Source organism: Talpa occidentalis, unplaced genomic scaffold, assembly GCF_014898055.3.
Source record: "Talpa occidentalis isolate TD23 unplaced genomic scaffold, MPIMG_talOcc4v2.1 talOcc4.11, whole genome shotgun sequence".
Taxonomy (NCBI): domain Eukaryota; kingdom Metazoa; phylum Chordata; class Mammalia; order Eulipotyphla; family Talpidae; genus Talpa; species Talpa occidentalis.
In genome coordinates, this window is record NW_023601104.1 from 86,865,916 (window position 1) to 86,883,624 (window position 17,709).

A 17,709-nucleotide genomic window follows, 5' to 3' on the forward strand; every position below is an offset into this window, starting at 1 on the left:
TAGTCTAACTTCTCCAAAATGGTTAATTCTGTCTGTTTTTGGTGACCATTGAATCTTGAATGGTTTTCGTAGTGCTTGACATTTAGTAGGCTCTCAGTAAAGGTGTATTGGGCAAATGAATGAATGAGTGAGCAAATAGGTGACTTAAAATAGCAAAAAATGAAAGACATTCATTGAATGAATAAGAGGCACTTTTAACGGAGTACCTAAGAGCATGGGGTTAGAAATGTGTATTCAAAGAAGATGAAGAGAAATCCACAACTTTGTAGTGGAATATCCATAGGGTGATGACTACATCTTCCATTAATACTTCCTTTATTGATTTTAATGAGGGTGAAAATTTAAGGTTCATCTTGAACTTTGTAAGCAAAAGATAAATCTACTAAAAGCTTTAAGTACTAAAAAAGAGAAACTTCTAAATGTAATTTGTTAAGGATACATAAGAATGATGTTTCAAATTCCATTTTGTGTGTGACTAATGCAGCCAAGTTCAATGACTGGTTTTTATTGAAAGACATTTCTATGACATTTGGGGAAATTGATGATTAACAGATGGTATTTATCTGTGGCCATAACAGAGCTTCTTAACCTTGGCCAAGCAATTGAACTACCTCGGCGGCTTTTGAAATATACAAATGTTTGAGACCCAGTTCAGGGTAATTAAATCAGATTATGAGGAATGGAGCAAACATTTTTATTTCTAAAATGCTTCCCAGATGATTATAATTTGCAGGCAGAATTGAGAAGCACTGACCTATAGTTTGAATGGAATCTACCAGTAAAGTATTTTCATTATTACAACGTTTTCAAGAGAAGCACTGACTGTTCCATTTGAGTTTTTAATGGTTATTGTGAGTATTTTAGTGGACCTTTACTTTCCATTTTGAATGTGCTATTCTCTAAACAGTTATCCTTTAATTTATTAGGCCTTTAAGCCATTCCACTGTGGATAGCATTATATAAATTATTTTGATTCAAATACCATAACTTTAACATAGAAAACATAATAGAAGATATTGAACTAGTTTATCGTGTAGAGATTACAGGGATTTATAAAGAATGAAGCCAAACCATCTGAAGAACAAGATCAGTTTTGAAGATTGCAAATTTCTCTTTTCCTCTTAAAATCTTGCTAGATTTTCTCTTGAATTTCTTAGGTTAGAAGTATGAAGCTGTTTCAAGGTTTTAGTGGGATAGTCATTAAAGCCATGTTAATGTAACTGAATTTCCAGGTTTTCCAATCAAATGATAATTCTTTAGTGTGTTCTTATAGTTGGATATGAAGACAGCATGTAGGTACCATTTTTTTCAGTGGGATGAGAGGAATGATTTCCCACTTGCTTATCCCATTGTTACAACTGAAAAATCAGACTTCACCTCCTCCCCAAATTTCTTCTTATCATGTAAGTCATATATAATCACTACCGTGAAGATATCATTTATCATCCGAAATAGGGTATTGCTGTAAATTAAAATAGGGTTATATTAATGGTTCTGCCAGGACAATAGGTGGGAATTTATACTGGCTCCAGACAAACTAACATAGGGGTCCCTTGTTGGTCTCTCCCTTTCCCCGAGACATCCCATCTCCTTATATTATTCACGTACATATGTATGCTTTCATTCAACAAATAACTCTTGCATGTCAGTAAATGGATATTGGCAAAACAGACCTATTCCCTTGTTTCATGGAGCTCTCAGTTGTGAGAGATTACAGAGTGTTAAAATGAGGTTAACATATGGGGTTATACACACTCAGTTGGGATTCAGGGAATACTTAATGTAGAGTAGAGAATGCAGAACGGTCTCCATGGAGGAAAACTTAGCAGCACCATCTGCCTAGATGTTCTCTATAGCTCAGTCAACCCTCCTTCTTTTATTACACATTACTTTTATTTTATTGCTTCTCAAATTTCTGCCAGCACCATATTCAATGTTAATAATTTTCAAAGAATCTTTAGAAAAAATTAAAATCTTGAGATGAGAATTCTTTGAGTTCTACACCAATAAACCTATTAATTTACCTGTACCATACCCATTTCTTACCACTACTTTCTTGTTACAGTGTATAAGGTGATCATCTCTCTTTAGGTCAACACCAGAGAGATCTCTATTTGAATTCCATCTCTATTTGAATTCCATCTCTCTTCTGGGACTTCATGCTTTCAACTTGGTCATTTTTTACACTTTTTAGCCTCTTACTGATGACTTGCCCTGGTCCTGTTTATGACTCTTCAGTTTCACTCTCTGTCCAAACCTCTCCGCTCTGTGTCCCCACATACTCAACGCTTCCAGTTCTTCTTACTCTACTTCGCTTGTTTCTTTTTATTATATCTATTTTCCCCTTCTAAATGTATATGTATATGTATATGCATATGTATATATATTTATATTTATATAGGACTCTCTATCATATATTATCTGTAGTCAGTCCGGTCCATTGTCTGGTTCCTTCCACTCAAATGTAAGTCTGTGCTGCACAGATCATTGTCCAAATGGGCACTGGTATATTCCTGTCTCTGAGAATAATGATTACCATATAATAAGAGCTTAATAAATATTTCTCAAATTAATGAATGAAAAAATTGGTCTAATGTCTACTGGATATGTCTTTTTGATGCCTCAAAGGCACCTTAAATGCCATATGCCCTAAATGAAATCCCTAACTTCTCCCAACCCAAAGCAAATCCGCAGAAAACTCCTCTACCTTGGCAAATATGTTCATCAACCTCCCAGGTGTCCTAATCAGAAGCTTGTAGGAAATTCTTTTCCATATTTTTCTACCTCCAAGTCAATCAACTTTCAAACTTGTTAGTCCTCCTTATTTATTTCTGAAATCTACTCAACCACATTTCTTTATTCTTCCAGCACAATCAAGGAATGTTTCTAAAACATCAATCTGATCATGTCACTTCCATCTTTTTTTTTTTTTTTTTTTTGCCATATAATTCAGATTACACATTAGGCACTCTTTCCTCCAGGAAGGCTTCCCTGATCATACCCCCTAGGCAATATGCCTTTCCTAGAATTCCCACAGTATCATGTGTCTGACCCCATCATGGCACTTATCACTCTCTTAGGAAGGAAACTGGAGGCTCCATGAATATGTTTTGCAAAGTGCCGGCAAAACATAGGTTCAATATGTATTTGTTGAAATAATGACCATGCTATAGGAACATCCAAGTGGAGACACAAAATAGGCAATTTTAAAAGGGAGATAAGAAAAGGAAATGTTAAATAGAATTTGAGACCTTTAGTTGATAGGTCCTTAAATGGTGGTGCTATAAAAGAAGGAAGAGGTTAGAAGGAAGGTTGGTTGTGCTAAGTTTGAAGTGTTAGTGGGACATCAAGGTGATGGTACTTGTGAAGACATTTGTAATGCAGTGCTGAATTGTCAAAACAAGTCAAGACTAGAGTTATACATTTAGGAATTAGCTGTATTAGGTAAGAGTGAAGCCAAAAGAATGGAGTGTTTATTCAAGGACAGTAGGGTAAGAAGAACTAGAACAAAATAAACAAAGAAAAAAACCAATATTTAAGAAATTGAATTAAAAATTGAAATGCAATGAAATAAAACAAATCAAATGGGACGTCAAGAAAGGAGACAGAGGAACAGTCAGGGTAAGACACCACCACCAACAAAAAAGGATGAGAGAGCAATATTAAACCAAAGGAGGCAAGAATTTGAAAAAGGATGTGCTGGTCAAGAACATCAAGCACTTCAGAGATGTGGAGTTAAAGTGGCTTCTCAGCCTCTGCACTGTTGGTAATGGGACTGCAGGACTCCTTGTAGTGGGAGGATATTTAGTAACATCCTTTGCCTCCACATGGGTGTTAGATGCCAGTAGCATCTAGTTGTGATAACCAAAAATATCAAATGCATTTGAAATGAAACAATAGATACTCAATAAGTGGTGATGAATATGTGCAGAAAAAATGTGTGCAGGTGACTCCTGGTTGTGTTTTTATTATACATGAATTATCCACCTAGCTATCAGAATCAATTAAATGAAAAGTAACCTAATTTATTTCACATACAGATACAGTCTTTGTCAGCTCAACATGGAAGTACTTATTCTCCTCACTCTGGACTATACAACTACTTATTTTTCTATAGTTTAGGATATTTTTTTTGAGAGGTCTGAAATTCATTGGCTACATTTACGACAAAATGTAAACATTTGAACTAGTCATGAAAAGTATATCAAGAATAGGATAGGAAAGATTCATTAGAAATAGATATAAATATCTATTTATGGGAGTGATCGCTGGCTAAAATTTTGCCTCATCCCAAGATATTGAAATATGCAAAGATATTACATATTCCAAGACCAAATGAACTGAGATATAACTTTCAAAAATCATTGAGGAATTTGGAAGTAGAGATGTAGCAAATTATCTTGTGCACAAAATTTTGATCTATATTCAAAATGTAGGTTACAAACCCATGCAAATGTAGATAGAAATGTAGATGTCATTGACTTAAGCAAGTATATTTTATATATATAACAATTATTTTTCCTGATAGAAAACATTTACAAAATAACATTTCACAGTAGCAAATTTCTCTTTAAATTAAAAAAAATGACTTACATCCTGGAAATATTAGGCAGATTTGAAAATGCACAACTGGGAATGGTTTTCAGATGAGTCTCTATAAACTTCCTATGAAAATAACAAATACACCATTAGAATTTAATCATTGAACTTTTATAGTAACTCACTTTAATTATAAAGAACACATTAGAAGCATAACAGGCCTTATAATATTTATTTCAAATACATAACATAATTTTTTTTCCTAACAAAACAAGAATTGAAAGTGAGCTAAAATGCAGAAAATCAATCTTTAAACTTCATCTTTGAATTAACAACACACTAATATGTCTTGCTCTTGTTATCTGAAGGGTGACGTACTATATTCATAAGTTTGTTTGGACTACTGAAGTCATATTATGCACTTGTCAATAAAAATGTCTTGAAATGACATCAGAATGTATACGAAGAGGAAATAAATGCATCTGATGTGACTCAAAGACTAAAACTAGTTGTATGATTTCAATCTTTTCATCCATACAAAGTAAGGTCTCTGCAACCTTTATCTTGATCTTATCTACTTGCTGAAATTTGAAAAGTGCTAATTTTCAGGATTGTGACATTTTTGTTGGATATTTAAAGATTATGGCTTTTCTTACAGTTTTCTTAGGGAACAGAAATAACCAACTCCAGCCCACTCTAGCCATCCTATCCTAAGGGGAGAGAAAAAAGCAGAGAAACACTTGTGGGGTTCACAGTCAGAGGCACAGGCTCACTGAAGACTGAGACCTTATCATAGGACCAGGGAACATTTCCCCTCCCTGGACATCTTATCACCACAGTACTAGCGACCTATTTATAGCAGTTTTAACCTGTTAACTGAGTCCATCTGTCAGGTACTATATCTGTAACTTGCTTAGCTGAAGCATTAGCAGGGTCAAATTAATTTATAAAAGAATGCATTAACTTGAAAGGAGGAAGGGAGAAGGTGAATGACAGAAGAGTAGGTTGTCAGCATTAACCAAGAAGCCCAATGATGCCTTAATATCATTTCAGAAATTCAGATCCCATAAATTCCCTATTCTCATAGGTCTCTCATTCTCTTAATTGGATTGATTAAAATTCTGTTGGTCCAGATCCAAGAGTCTGAAGTTAAATAACAAGACATTCTGTTATGGGGCAACCCCGATATAAAACGGGTTGCCTGGCTGTGGGTCCTCACCCGCGTGCTTAAAAGGGACTTATTAATACTTCACTATAGACACACACAAAAAGGTTAATAAAAGGTTTATTTACAAGGGAAAGGGAATTAAGGAAATGTACAATTCAGGGAGAAAATAGGGAAATAAAGTCTTTAATGCGTCCTACCCGATCCGCCGACCTGGAAACCCAAAGGCACTCTCAGAGCTGGCAGATGCTGCGAGCTGGCGGAGAGCCAAAATGGGGGACCCCTCCAAAGCCCACATTTCTGGCTTATAGCAACCTGGCTGCTTAACCCCACCCTCAGGTCCCAGCCACCTTCCCTTTGGTGGGGATGGGATTTGGAGTTCCCAGTGTCTTTTGGCTTTGGCCTGGGGTGGGGGTGGAGTCCACAAAGCCTGTACAGAATTAGCTTTAGGACTTCCTTTTCCCCCTAACAATTCTACTAAAATATCTGTAAAATTGGGCCATGCCAAAGGAGAACAAAGGGTAAGATACACACCTGTTGGGGGTGGCACCCAAAGAGGCTGAGTTTTTCAAGCCCAAGAGTCTTATTTGCTACAGCAGGAACTTCGCTGACTCTCAGGCAAGTAAGTGAAAAGAGGCAAATTTGTTTAGAGAAATAGATTTAAGGACAAGTTTATTAAGGAGAAAAGAAACAAAAAAAGTGAGACTCCCGGGCTGGTGGAACCAGGCCAGGAAGCTGAAGTAGAGCTGTGCCTCAGGCAATAAAGGCCTTCTTTCCCTAATTATTCTAAAGCTTTGTCAGTCTCTTTGTGATTGGTTTCTTCGGGTCACTCTGTCTCTATTACCTATGAGAACAGGTAATTTATGGGATCTGAATTTCTGAAATGATATTAAGGCATAATTGGGCTTCCTGGTAACTCACTTTGTCTTGGTCTCTGTGCCCAGAATTACATGTTGCTTCACAGTGCTTAGAGTCCTTGCCCAGCAATGTCCTTATCTCCTAGTTCAGGGGTATTTGATTAATCCCCTTTGGAATTTGTTACCCTTATCTCTGGAGACTTCCTTATTCCTCCAAGGCTTTTTCCTATTGTGATCCTAGAAGCTATCCACTTGTCCCATGGCTCAAAAAGTTAATGTGGACCTAATTTGTCACTTTCATTAGCTAAAATTCTTTGGGTTTATTCTGTACTCAAAAGTAAATAACATTTAATTGATATGAAAATTAGAGTAAGATTACAATGGTTTCTAAGAAGTTTGACTTAGAACAGAAATAGCATCTCAAGGCAATTGAATAGACATTGGGTTAAACTAATTGACTTTGGGTTCAAATAACACCAACATTCCTTCTCTGTGGATGAATTTCTGAAATGTAATGTTTCTTGAATTCTGCCTTTCTCGTTCATATATATAAACACACACCCATAACACTTGAAATTAGAACAAAGACCTCCTCCTACTCCTGAGTTGTTGCAGTTGATGGGGTTCAGGACACACAGGCTCAAAACATGGTGTCTTGGCATGTTGAATTTTTATATAAGGAATATGAGGAATGACAGGTGCAGGAAGAACTTGACCCTAGTACTCCCATGAGTGAGCTGTAGACCTGTCATGTGAGATGTGCCCTTTGTGTATCTGGGGGAAAAGAGCATCCTTGTTTCCAAAGGCAGAGGGGAGAGGAGCAATTTTAAGCACACATTGCTGTTTCCCCCAGTTTATCATCCTTCTTTGTCCTATCCCATTTTTTTTCTCACTCTTAACATCACTTTTATTTAATATGCACTACATGCACATGATGCAGGTTGGGAAAACGTTTACGTATCCATGAATTAAAGACAAAACAGAATGGTACTATTGCCAAATGTGCAGAGTCAATTAGGATGTTGTTGCTCAAAGTTCTTTATACTTAATGGTTTCCATGAAAATAAGTGCAGAAGTAGAAATTTGCAGAGTATTTTCTTCATTTGGTTTCCTGTGCTTTCTTTGCATTCTGTTTTTCTTTTGCCTTTTCTACTAGCGGTATTAACTGCTGGTTTTCTGCTAAAGTCTTTAACAATTCCATAATGAAAGGGAGATAATTATGCTTCCTTCTTATATTTTCAATCTTATATCTTTTTAATTTCTGTACTTCTTCTTCAATAAGCATCTGATTTTTGGCAACCTCTTGACTGAATGGCTCTTAACATATTATTACCCTGATCTGTATCCATGGGTTCCTCCTCTGCAAGTTGTCTTTGTAACTCTGCTATCTTCTGCTCATATATCATTTTTCTGTTGGACACAATAGCCATTAACTTAAATCGAATTTCACCTTCACTGTACTTTTGTTTTTTGTTTTTGTTTTTTTTTTAAAAGATTTATTTTTATTTATTTATACAAGCACTGGGTACAGTCAGAAGCATGGGAGGGTAAGGGAATTCACCAGAGCCAGAGCGGGGAGCAGAGCAGGCAGAAGGACCGAAGTACACTGCTGAGGGGAGCAGCGGGCGGCAGGAGAGGTCTGCGAGCCATGTGGGACCCTCCTCTGGTGGCCGGGGAGCAGCTGGGGATCGAACCAGTGCTCCAGAGGCTGCGGGCAGATTCGCAACCCAGCGCTCAACCGCTGTGCCACCGGGGAGGCCCTTCACTGTACTTTTGTATCCTTTTTTCTATGACTGGCCTCACCGTGCTGATCCAGTCATCTTGATTGCATGCACCTAAATCAATCGGTTCTTCTCTTAACCCATCTAATTCATAGTCTTCCGTTAACAGAAACATAACTGACAAAGTGAAAAGCATCTTCCTCTTTAGCTGTTGTCTTTGCATCAAATTCAAACATTTGTTGTCTGGCAAAACTGTTGTGCACTTGTCGAATCACATCTGAATTGCTCAGTGCCAAACCTTTCATAGCTGCGTCGACACTTTGTGAAAATTCTTTAAATTCTGATAACATCTCTCTTAAATGGACATCTTGATGGGTGCAGTTCAACAACACACTTGCTATGGCTTGAGTAGCACAAGCATTATTAATTACCTGCTTGGCAAAAAATATTTTGTCAAGTCTGGAGTCCTGAACCACAGAACCTGATGGTTCTTCTCCTGACTGCCACTTGAAAAGAAAAATTAGCCCATGAACTGGCTTTAACTTTTCAAAATTCTCAGGCTCTAAACTCCATTTCTTCTGCTTGGGCTCCTTGGCAGCCTGCAGCGCGACAGAGCGCGAGGGGACTCTCTAGCCACCCCAGGGATGTCAAAACCCGTCTTAGGCCATGCAGCACCCGTAGCGGATTGTCCTATCACATTTTCTACCACTCTCTAGTATTCATCAAATTTAGCATAAAAACCTCTGTTTTAATCACTTCTTTGGGTATTCATTTCCTTGTAAAGACTCCTATATCATGTAAAGCTCACATTGAATATGAGTTCACATTTGTATGCTTTTCTCTCTTTTTTAAAGTATAGTTTCATTTATTTAAAGATTTATTTATTTATTTATACAAGCACTGGGGTACAGTCGAAAGCGAGGGAAGGTGAGAGAATTCACCAGAACCAGAGCGGGGAACAGAACAGGCAGACTGATGAAATACACTGCTGAGGGGAGCAGTGGGTGGCAGGAGAGGTCTGCGCCCCATGTGGGACCCTTGCCGGTGGCCGGGGATCGAACCGGTGCTGCAGAGGCTGCGGGCAGCTTCCAAGCCCACCACTCAACCGCTGCACCACCAGGGAAGACCCTGCTTTTCTCTTATTAATCTGCCTTTGGTTACAGAGTCCCAACTAAGAACCTAGAAGGGTAAAAAAATTCTTTTCCCTCTCTCTATAGTAGAATGTGTTTTAAAAGACAAAAATATTTGAAATGTGGAATCTTTTGCTTCCACAAACAAGATAATCTTTCAATTCCACAAACAAGATACCCTTCCTAGGCAGATTTCTCACCATAGAAACCTCACCAATACACATAGATCAATGAAGACTGTGTATCTCAGAATAGTTTCTTAGACTACAAAATGCACAGTATTCTCAACAAAGTCAGGAGGGGAATGGCAGCAATTCTAGCCAAAGATGGAAATGAAATATCTATGTGTTGACTGAACTTAGTGATGTTTAGAATGTAGCCTGAGACTTCAGGAGCTGATTTCAATAATGTTAATGAATGAATGATTAGAGTGACAGTTGATCATATAAACTGCCTGATCAATTTATGATTTTGTGCATCTTGCCTGGATATATGCATCACGATGTGTATACAACCTGGAAAAATAAACCCATTAGTGAGTTAATATTTTTAACTTTTGGTTTACATTGTCTTGGTTGCTGTCTAAATTTATCACATACTAGCTTAAACTTTGTTTCACTTTCTTCCCTAGTTTTAAAAAGTTATTAGCCCAATTAACATTATAAAAATATGTAAGAAAATTTTTCCTCCAAGTATTCTTTTTCTCTCCAAGAATAAAAAAACATTGTCTAGGACATGGCATCTAGCTCATTAGATAACAAGGATGACTTAATTCTATTTTCTTCATTTTACTATAAATTGAAGATTACAATAAATTATTGTAATATGTGGACGTCTTGCTACCCCTAGCTGACCTCAGATGCAAGAGACTTAACCCTTAGGCAAGTTTGGCTATGCAGTAGCTATAGCTAACTATTGGAGTTTTTATTGTCAATCTGTTTCTCTTTTTGCTCACCTCACTTACCAGTAAGCAGTTAGGGGAAGCCATTGTCTACATTTTCAAAGATAAAACATTTACTTAAAATATCTTATGATGTGATTGTTGCTTTAAAAGTACAATAATCACTGGTGCTGTCAGGCCAGCAATGGGCTATCTTCCACTTCTTTTTCATTGGAAGTTTTTGTTGTTTTCACTGATACGAAAGTATTACAAAACAAATTAAAACATAAACTATAAAACAAAGTCATACGTAAAAACAAATCTAAATGCCACAATCCCATTATGAAATGACCAGTACTAACAATTTGGTGTGTATCCTAAAGACTTGTTACATGAGTATGTGATTATACTTTTACATGTAAAAGACACATTTTAAGTGAATATTTTAAAACATTGAAGCTATTATTAGATATAAATGTAATTCTTATATACACAATGTATTGCCATTTCTCCCCCTAACAATATACCAAAAAAGGGAGGACTACAAAAATTAAAAAGAAAAAGAAAATAAAAACAGTTGGGAAAGAAAACAAGCAACTGTGATTGTTTGGTCAAAATATTTGCTTTCAGAATATATTTTGACTATTTGTAGTAAAGGAAAATACATATATATTAAGTGTATATTCTTTTAACTAGAATAATTTATTGTTTGATACATGCATGGGTCAGTCAGAAGTGAGAGAATTCACCATACACTGCTGAAGCAGTCTATGTATCCTCTAAGAAGATGCAGGCATTCGCATCAAGTAAAAAGTGTATATTCTTTTAACAAAAATGTTGAAAATCTTCAACGTGTTATCCTATTTTAAGAGATTCTATTTATCTCCCTTAGATGGTTCAAAATAAGAAGGCAATGATTATTCTTTTTTTAAGATTTATTTATTTATGCATGTAAGAGCTGGGGTGTAGGCCAGAGGTGCAGGGAGTGAGAGGATTCACCAGAAATAGAGCAGGGAGCAGAACAGACGGATATACTGAAATACACTGTTAAGAGGAGCAGTAGGTGAGACAGGAGAGGTCTGCTGTACCATGTGGGGCACCTCCCAGGCTGGGGATCAAACTCATGCTGCAGTAGCTGTTGACTATTTCATGGTGCTGATGCTTAGCCCCTTGCACCACCAGGGAGCCCCTCTGATTATTCTTTTAAGGATATAATTTAGAAACTCACAAAACTTACCTCACACAAATAGTGTAGGTATTTACTATTAATGACTAATACATCACATATAACTTGTTGGGAAAACAAAAGTTCACAGTTGTTTTTATATCCTAAGTGGGGTATTTAAAATTAATAATTAAAAAAGTTGGCTTTAGGACATGGAAATTATGAGAGAATTAATATTTAAGATGATGATACAATTTACTCTTCTATGACTTAAGAATGATTGGTGAGGATATGACTTAAGAGTCAAATGTTTCCTTTGGGCCCTGCTGAAGCAAGATTTATATTTCTTACATGTCTGCATTTGGAAGACGTAACACAGAAATAGAAATGCATGTGAAATACCACTGATTGACTTGTAGATTTTATAGACTACAATCTAATTTTAAGTGCTATTTTGTGCTTGCAGAGGCAATGAGGGAGGGAAGTCTGGCTAATACTAGTAAAGAGAGCATACAGTTTTCTATGTTCCAACAAGAACAGTTTGTGTAATTAAAATTTTCATAGTACTCTTGCTTGATAGTAGCTCATTTCACTGAAATTTTATCACCTTGTAAATCTAGCCAACATTCAACATCTTGTTTCTTACGTTTCTGGAATCATAAATACATAGTTTGTATATAAGTGTGCACAAGTGTTTATGGATTTAAATCAGTGCTGCATATTTTCCATGTCAGCCCCCACTTAGAAAGAATGTATATAGTATGAGTGGATGAGCATGACTGAATTTTACAGAATTGAGAAGGCTGGTTGATTGCCTGTGCTGTGGCTAAGTGTCTGTGGTCCGGGATCACTTGCCTTCCCATTTATGTGTCTAATTTTTGGTCTCGTGGCAACCAGACTAAAATTCTTTATGATTATACACCAAGCATGTTTATTTAAAGTTATCATCTGCATTTCTGAAGCCTCCTTTTATGTTACATCCTGTGTCAATTAGTCAACTGATATTTCACTGAGATGTATCAAGTGTGTGACAGTGAACTAATCTACAATGAGACCATATGAAGCACTGGTAGTAGAAAAAGAGGCAATTGGTGCAAATAATCCAGGTAGCTATACATGTGAAATTGTAGATTATAAACTGGACAATAAATTAAAAAAATATATTTACTTTTATTTTTTTATGCATACAAGAACTGGGGTGTAGGCCAGAGGTATGGAGGTGAGTGGATTCACCAGAGACAGAGTGGGGAGCAGAACAGGCAGTTCTACTGAAATACACTGCTGAGGGGAGCACCTTGAGAGAAAGGAGAGTTCTGCTGCGCCATGTGGGTCAGCTCCCTGGCTGGGGATCGAACTCAGGCCATAGAGATGATAGCTCTGAGATTTGACCCTTAGGCCACCAGGGAGGCCCCTTGATAATATAATTAATGTAACATAATTTGTTCACTCTCTTTAATTTGCTGATGACAATTTCTCATTGGTGAGTTTATTTTATTGTGCAAATGTTTATATTCTGCAGTGATAATATAGCCATCACAGGAATGAAAACAATCAGGATTGGAGATCTGAAGGATTGTGCAGTTCAGGGTCTCCCTGGTGGTGCAGGGGTTAAAGTTTCAGTGCTGTTAAGCTATCACCAGCCACTGTGGCATGAGTTGGATCCACTAATCCACATGGCTTAGCAGAACTCTCCTGTCTCAACCACTGCTCTCCTCAGCAGTGTATTTCAGTAGATCCTCCTGTTCTGCTCCCCACTGGTGAATCCTCTCACCCCCCAGAACCTCTGGCATATACCCCAATTCTTGTATGCACAAATAAATAAAAATAAATCTTTTTTTTAAAAAAAGGAATGTACAGTCCAACATTTGGGATTCTACATAGAATGTATTTTTATTTTTATTTTTTGCCATCCACCAAGACACCCATGCCCATATCCCATCTGCCTGTATTTTTAAACATGAAAGAATTTAGAATTTTAAATCCGTAATCAGTTTTCTTGTTTGGCAACAGAATGGGATTTAGTCAGTGTTGCTGCTGAATTATTCACAAATTATAATAATAAAATAATAGATAATTTCTCTACTGCAAAATGTGAAACTGCAGCTGCAAAGTGCAACCCCTGTCCACACACATCCCCCACCCAGATTCCAAGGGCACCTGTGAGTCATCACTGAAGGGCAGAGTTATCATTTGGGCTTTAATTTTTGTGATCTGAGCCTTAGAAACCTAAACAATGATGACTAGACAGGTTTGACTTATGGAAATTGTCCAGGTTAGACCATCTGTAAGAGTTTTCTATTCATAACACTTTGTGTAGGTCTCTGTTTTTTTTTTTATATTATGTTAATGTGTGATATGTATTTTCATTTATTTATTTTTTGTATAGAAGAACTGGGGTATATGACAGAGGTGCAGGGTTGAGAGGATTCACCATAGACAGAGTGAAGAGCAGAACAGGTGGATCTAATGAAATACACTGCTGAGGGGAGCAGCAGGTGAGAGAGAAGTCTGCTGCACCATATGGGTAGCTACCTGACCGGGATAGAACTTGTGCTGCAGTGGCTGGCGATAGCTTGATAGCGCTGACTTTAACCCTTGTGCCACCTGCCACCAGGAGGGGGGGCCCTCTTAATTAGTATTTTTAATTGTTAAAGGACTTTGAGAAATGCATGGTTAAGTAAAAAAGTATATTTTCATACACAAGTGTGAAGTTTAATTTTTATATCAACTTGACTGAGCCATGGAGTGTCCAGATATTGGTTATAAATTATTCTGGGCATATCTGTGAGGATGTTAATCTGAATGAGATTAACATTTGAATCCACAGACTAAGTAAAGTAGATTGCTTCCCCCTCTAAAGTAGATGGATCTCATGAAATCCCTTGAAGACTTGAATAGAATAAGTGTGAATATGAAAGTGTTCTTTCTTTCTGTGATTATCTTTAAGTTAGGACATCATTCTTCTGCCTTTGGACTCGAACTTGAACTTGCACTACTTACTGTCTTGATTTTCAGGTTTAGGGCTCAAACTGCAACTGTATTTCCTTGTTGTCTCCAGCATTCTGACTGTAGATCTTAGATTTCTCAGCCTCCATTATTATATGAGCCAAATGCTTACAGTAAAATCAATATCTGTGTGTCTCTTTGTGTGTCTTTGTCTCTCTCTCTATATATGAATGTATACATATGCATATATATATATATATATATAATTGGGGTGCTTGGTATAGTGAGTGGTATGAAGGTGTTTGCTATTATTTTCAAATTAGATCCTTGTTTTACACACACACACACACACACACACCCCTACATAACAGTCACTATACCAAGGACTATGATTTATTATTACATACTCAGAACAACCCTGTGAGTTAGGTAACACTATCATCCTATTTTACAGATGATGATCTGAGATAGAGGTTAAATAACTTGCTGAAATCCACATAGTTGCTAAGGAGGAGTGATGGTTTTAATCACAGGGAAAAATACATCATATTCTTTGTTGTACTCTATTGCTATTCTTCAAAGAGTTACTATGATGATTTAATCAATTGTCATTAGAAGTACTTAGAACAATTTTCTCATATGGTGAATAGTAGATAAATGTTTTTGTTAAAGACACAAAAACATACAAATAAGTTTGAAAACCTGTTATTGATTATGAGAAATACAACTGTCTCATGGACTAGAATATTTATGATGGCATGTCTGGTTGTGTGTGTGTGTGTGTGTGTGTGTGTGTGTGTGTGTGTATTAGAGGGGTAGGCAGACTATTGTAGGGAACCAAAACAGATTCAGAAAATGGCTTGAAGAGCAATCAATCAAAACAAGGAGATGAATGCAATTTTAATATTCTCTGGCTAAGAGAGCTTAGCATTACCATTTGTTAACATTTCTCCTTTGTGGGGTTTGAACATTTGGTATTCACTGACCTGAGTTTCCTTTGTCCTGGACATTAGCTGGGTGGGAATTTCTGGAACTGCCATCTGTGACTCTATTTCTCTTCTTCCTTCATGACTAGTCAATCCCCTGCCTGATGGGTACTTTCTTTGACCATATTGCAGGGTTTCCTTTAAGAGATATTGTATATCTCTGTAACGATCCATTATATAGTACTTTATAATTTTTACTCTTATTTGTTTGTAAACCCCTAGAGAGCATTACAGTGCAACCTCAATGCTTTAGGGAATTATGGATCTATTCTTGAGCTATTATTTAATTAATGTAGCATTCTTACATGGTATGTGATAAAAGAAAAAAAAAAAGAAAAATGTAGACAGTTTCCTTTAATATTCTTTTTTTTTTTTTTATAAATAAATCTTTATATTTTTTTTTAAATCTTTTTTTTTTTAATAGAGGCATGTTTTTATTTATTTATTTATTTGTTGGTTTGTTTTGTTTATACATGCACTGGGTACAGTCAGAAGCATGGGAGGGTGAGAGAATTCACCAGAGCCAGAGCGGGGAGCAGAGCAGGCAGAAGGACCGAAGAACACTGCTGAGGGGAGCAGCGGGCGGCAGGAGAGGTCTGCGCGCCATGTGGGATCCTCCTCCGGTGGCCGGGGAGCAGCCGGGGATCGAACCGGCGCCGCAGAGGCCGCAGGCAGCTTCGCAACCCAGCGCTCAACCGCTGCGCCACCGGGGAGGCCCGTTTCCTTTAATATTCTTCTCCAATCCTAATATAATCCCTTGGACTTTGAAGAATACTAATTAAATATATATATTTAGTTTGAACTTGGTTATTTTATGGATGAATAATTTGAAGAAAGTTTGGGTGACTTAGCTCATATGACAAATCAAAAGCAATCATGTTTTCTGCAAACTTTCTATTATAAAGTACATGTAGGTGTGATACTCTGAAACCACATAACCTAGACACATTCCTTCTTTTGTCATAAAGTTGTGTCCCAGAAGTCAACATGTGTTTAATACTATACAGATGGTAAGTCTCTACCAGGATTCCAGGCCTCATTCCTCATGGGAGATGCAGGTAAATGAGTTAGTGAAAATTTCTGCCTTCTTGAAGTTGAGAGCACTGGGGGAATGAGCCATAAAAAAAGTCCACCTAAATCTCTATGTTATTGTCATTTATTATGTTAGAGCCATGAAGGGAGAGACAAAAGGATTAATACTAAAATAACTCATCCCATATCATAATGAAAATAGAACTTATCTTCAATAAACTTCAGGCCAAAAATTCCAAATTTTTAAAGACATTTTTTAAATAAAACCTGAAAATGAATCCTCCAGGTAAAAAATGAACTTAACCAGAAATGATACATCTTTTTTTCTTGAAATTAACTATTTTTTCTAAGGTCTTTTAGCCAAGATACAAGGGGAAAAAAAGAACTTAGTCTGTTCTGTTTAGACATCAAAGAATGGGCAATTGAAAGTTCCCTGTGAAAGTGATTTTTTTTCTCCTCAAGGGCTCTTGAGGGTTCACGCTGGAATGCGAGTGATCTTGCTTTTTCAGAGTTTGCAACAGCCACATTCAGCTGCCCTTCGCCGCAGTAATCCCACACTCCAGTCATTGCAGGTACTAAGTTTCTAGAATCTATCAGAACAATTCCTTAAGCATCAGAAGAGGCTTGATGCAGGACTCTCCTGAACCCAGAACATCTACCTCAACTGTAGTCCAAAGTGCAGTGTTAAGTAATCACACAATATGAAATTATTTGAAGGCAGTTCCAGTGAATTATTTTTACAGTGCTGAGACTTGGAAATTCCAGACAATGTTGGACAGTCTCAACAAACTATGTAGCAGACAACTGGCAGGGATGCTGAGCTCCTGGTATATTTTTTTTTTTAAAGAAAGGCCAAGTTATTATTTCACCCTCTTTTCTTCAGAAAAAAAGTCAAGTGTTTTGATCAATTCATAGGCCACCAGGTAGTTCAGCTTTGAGCAGTTTCCCCAAATGGCCCACACTCATTTCTGCCAGTTAGTACAGAAAACTATTTCCATGAAGAAACAGAAAGGGATATTTGCTTTGGGTTTTCCCTTCTCAACACAAATTAATACCAAACAAATCAAGTCACATATATTTTGATTAAATTTCTCTCATCATAATCATAAACAATAGTTATTATTCATAGGTTCTATTATTCATAGAACCATGTCCTAGGTTCTATGCTAGTCTAAAATACTGTTACAAGTATTTTCTCTAATCCTTACAGTGATATGCCACTGTACCACAGTGATTTTTATCTTATACATTAGGAAACTGAAAATTAGAGAGGACAAGGAGTTTTGTT

The 17,709-nt window shown here is 36.9% G+C and overlaps 1 protein-coding gene and 1 pseudogene across 1 annotated transcript in view; both read right to left on the reverse strand.

Moving 5' to 3' along the window:
• Positions 1 to 17,709, reverse strand: part of LOC119238124 (thyrotropin receptor-like) — a 135,776-nt gene that overhangs the window by 71,475 nt on the left and 46,592 nt on the right. The window contains 1 exon segment of the mRNA XM_054691878.1: positions 4,594 to 4,665. Within this exon segment, the coding sequence (XP_054547853.1) occupies positions 4,594 to 4,665 (72 nt within the window).
• Positions 7,591 to 10,400, reverse strand: LOC119239313 (ubiquitin carboxyl-terminal hydrolase isozyme L5-like; annotated as a pseudogene).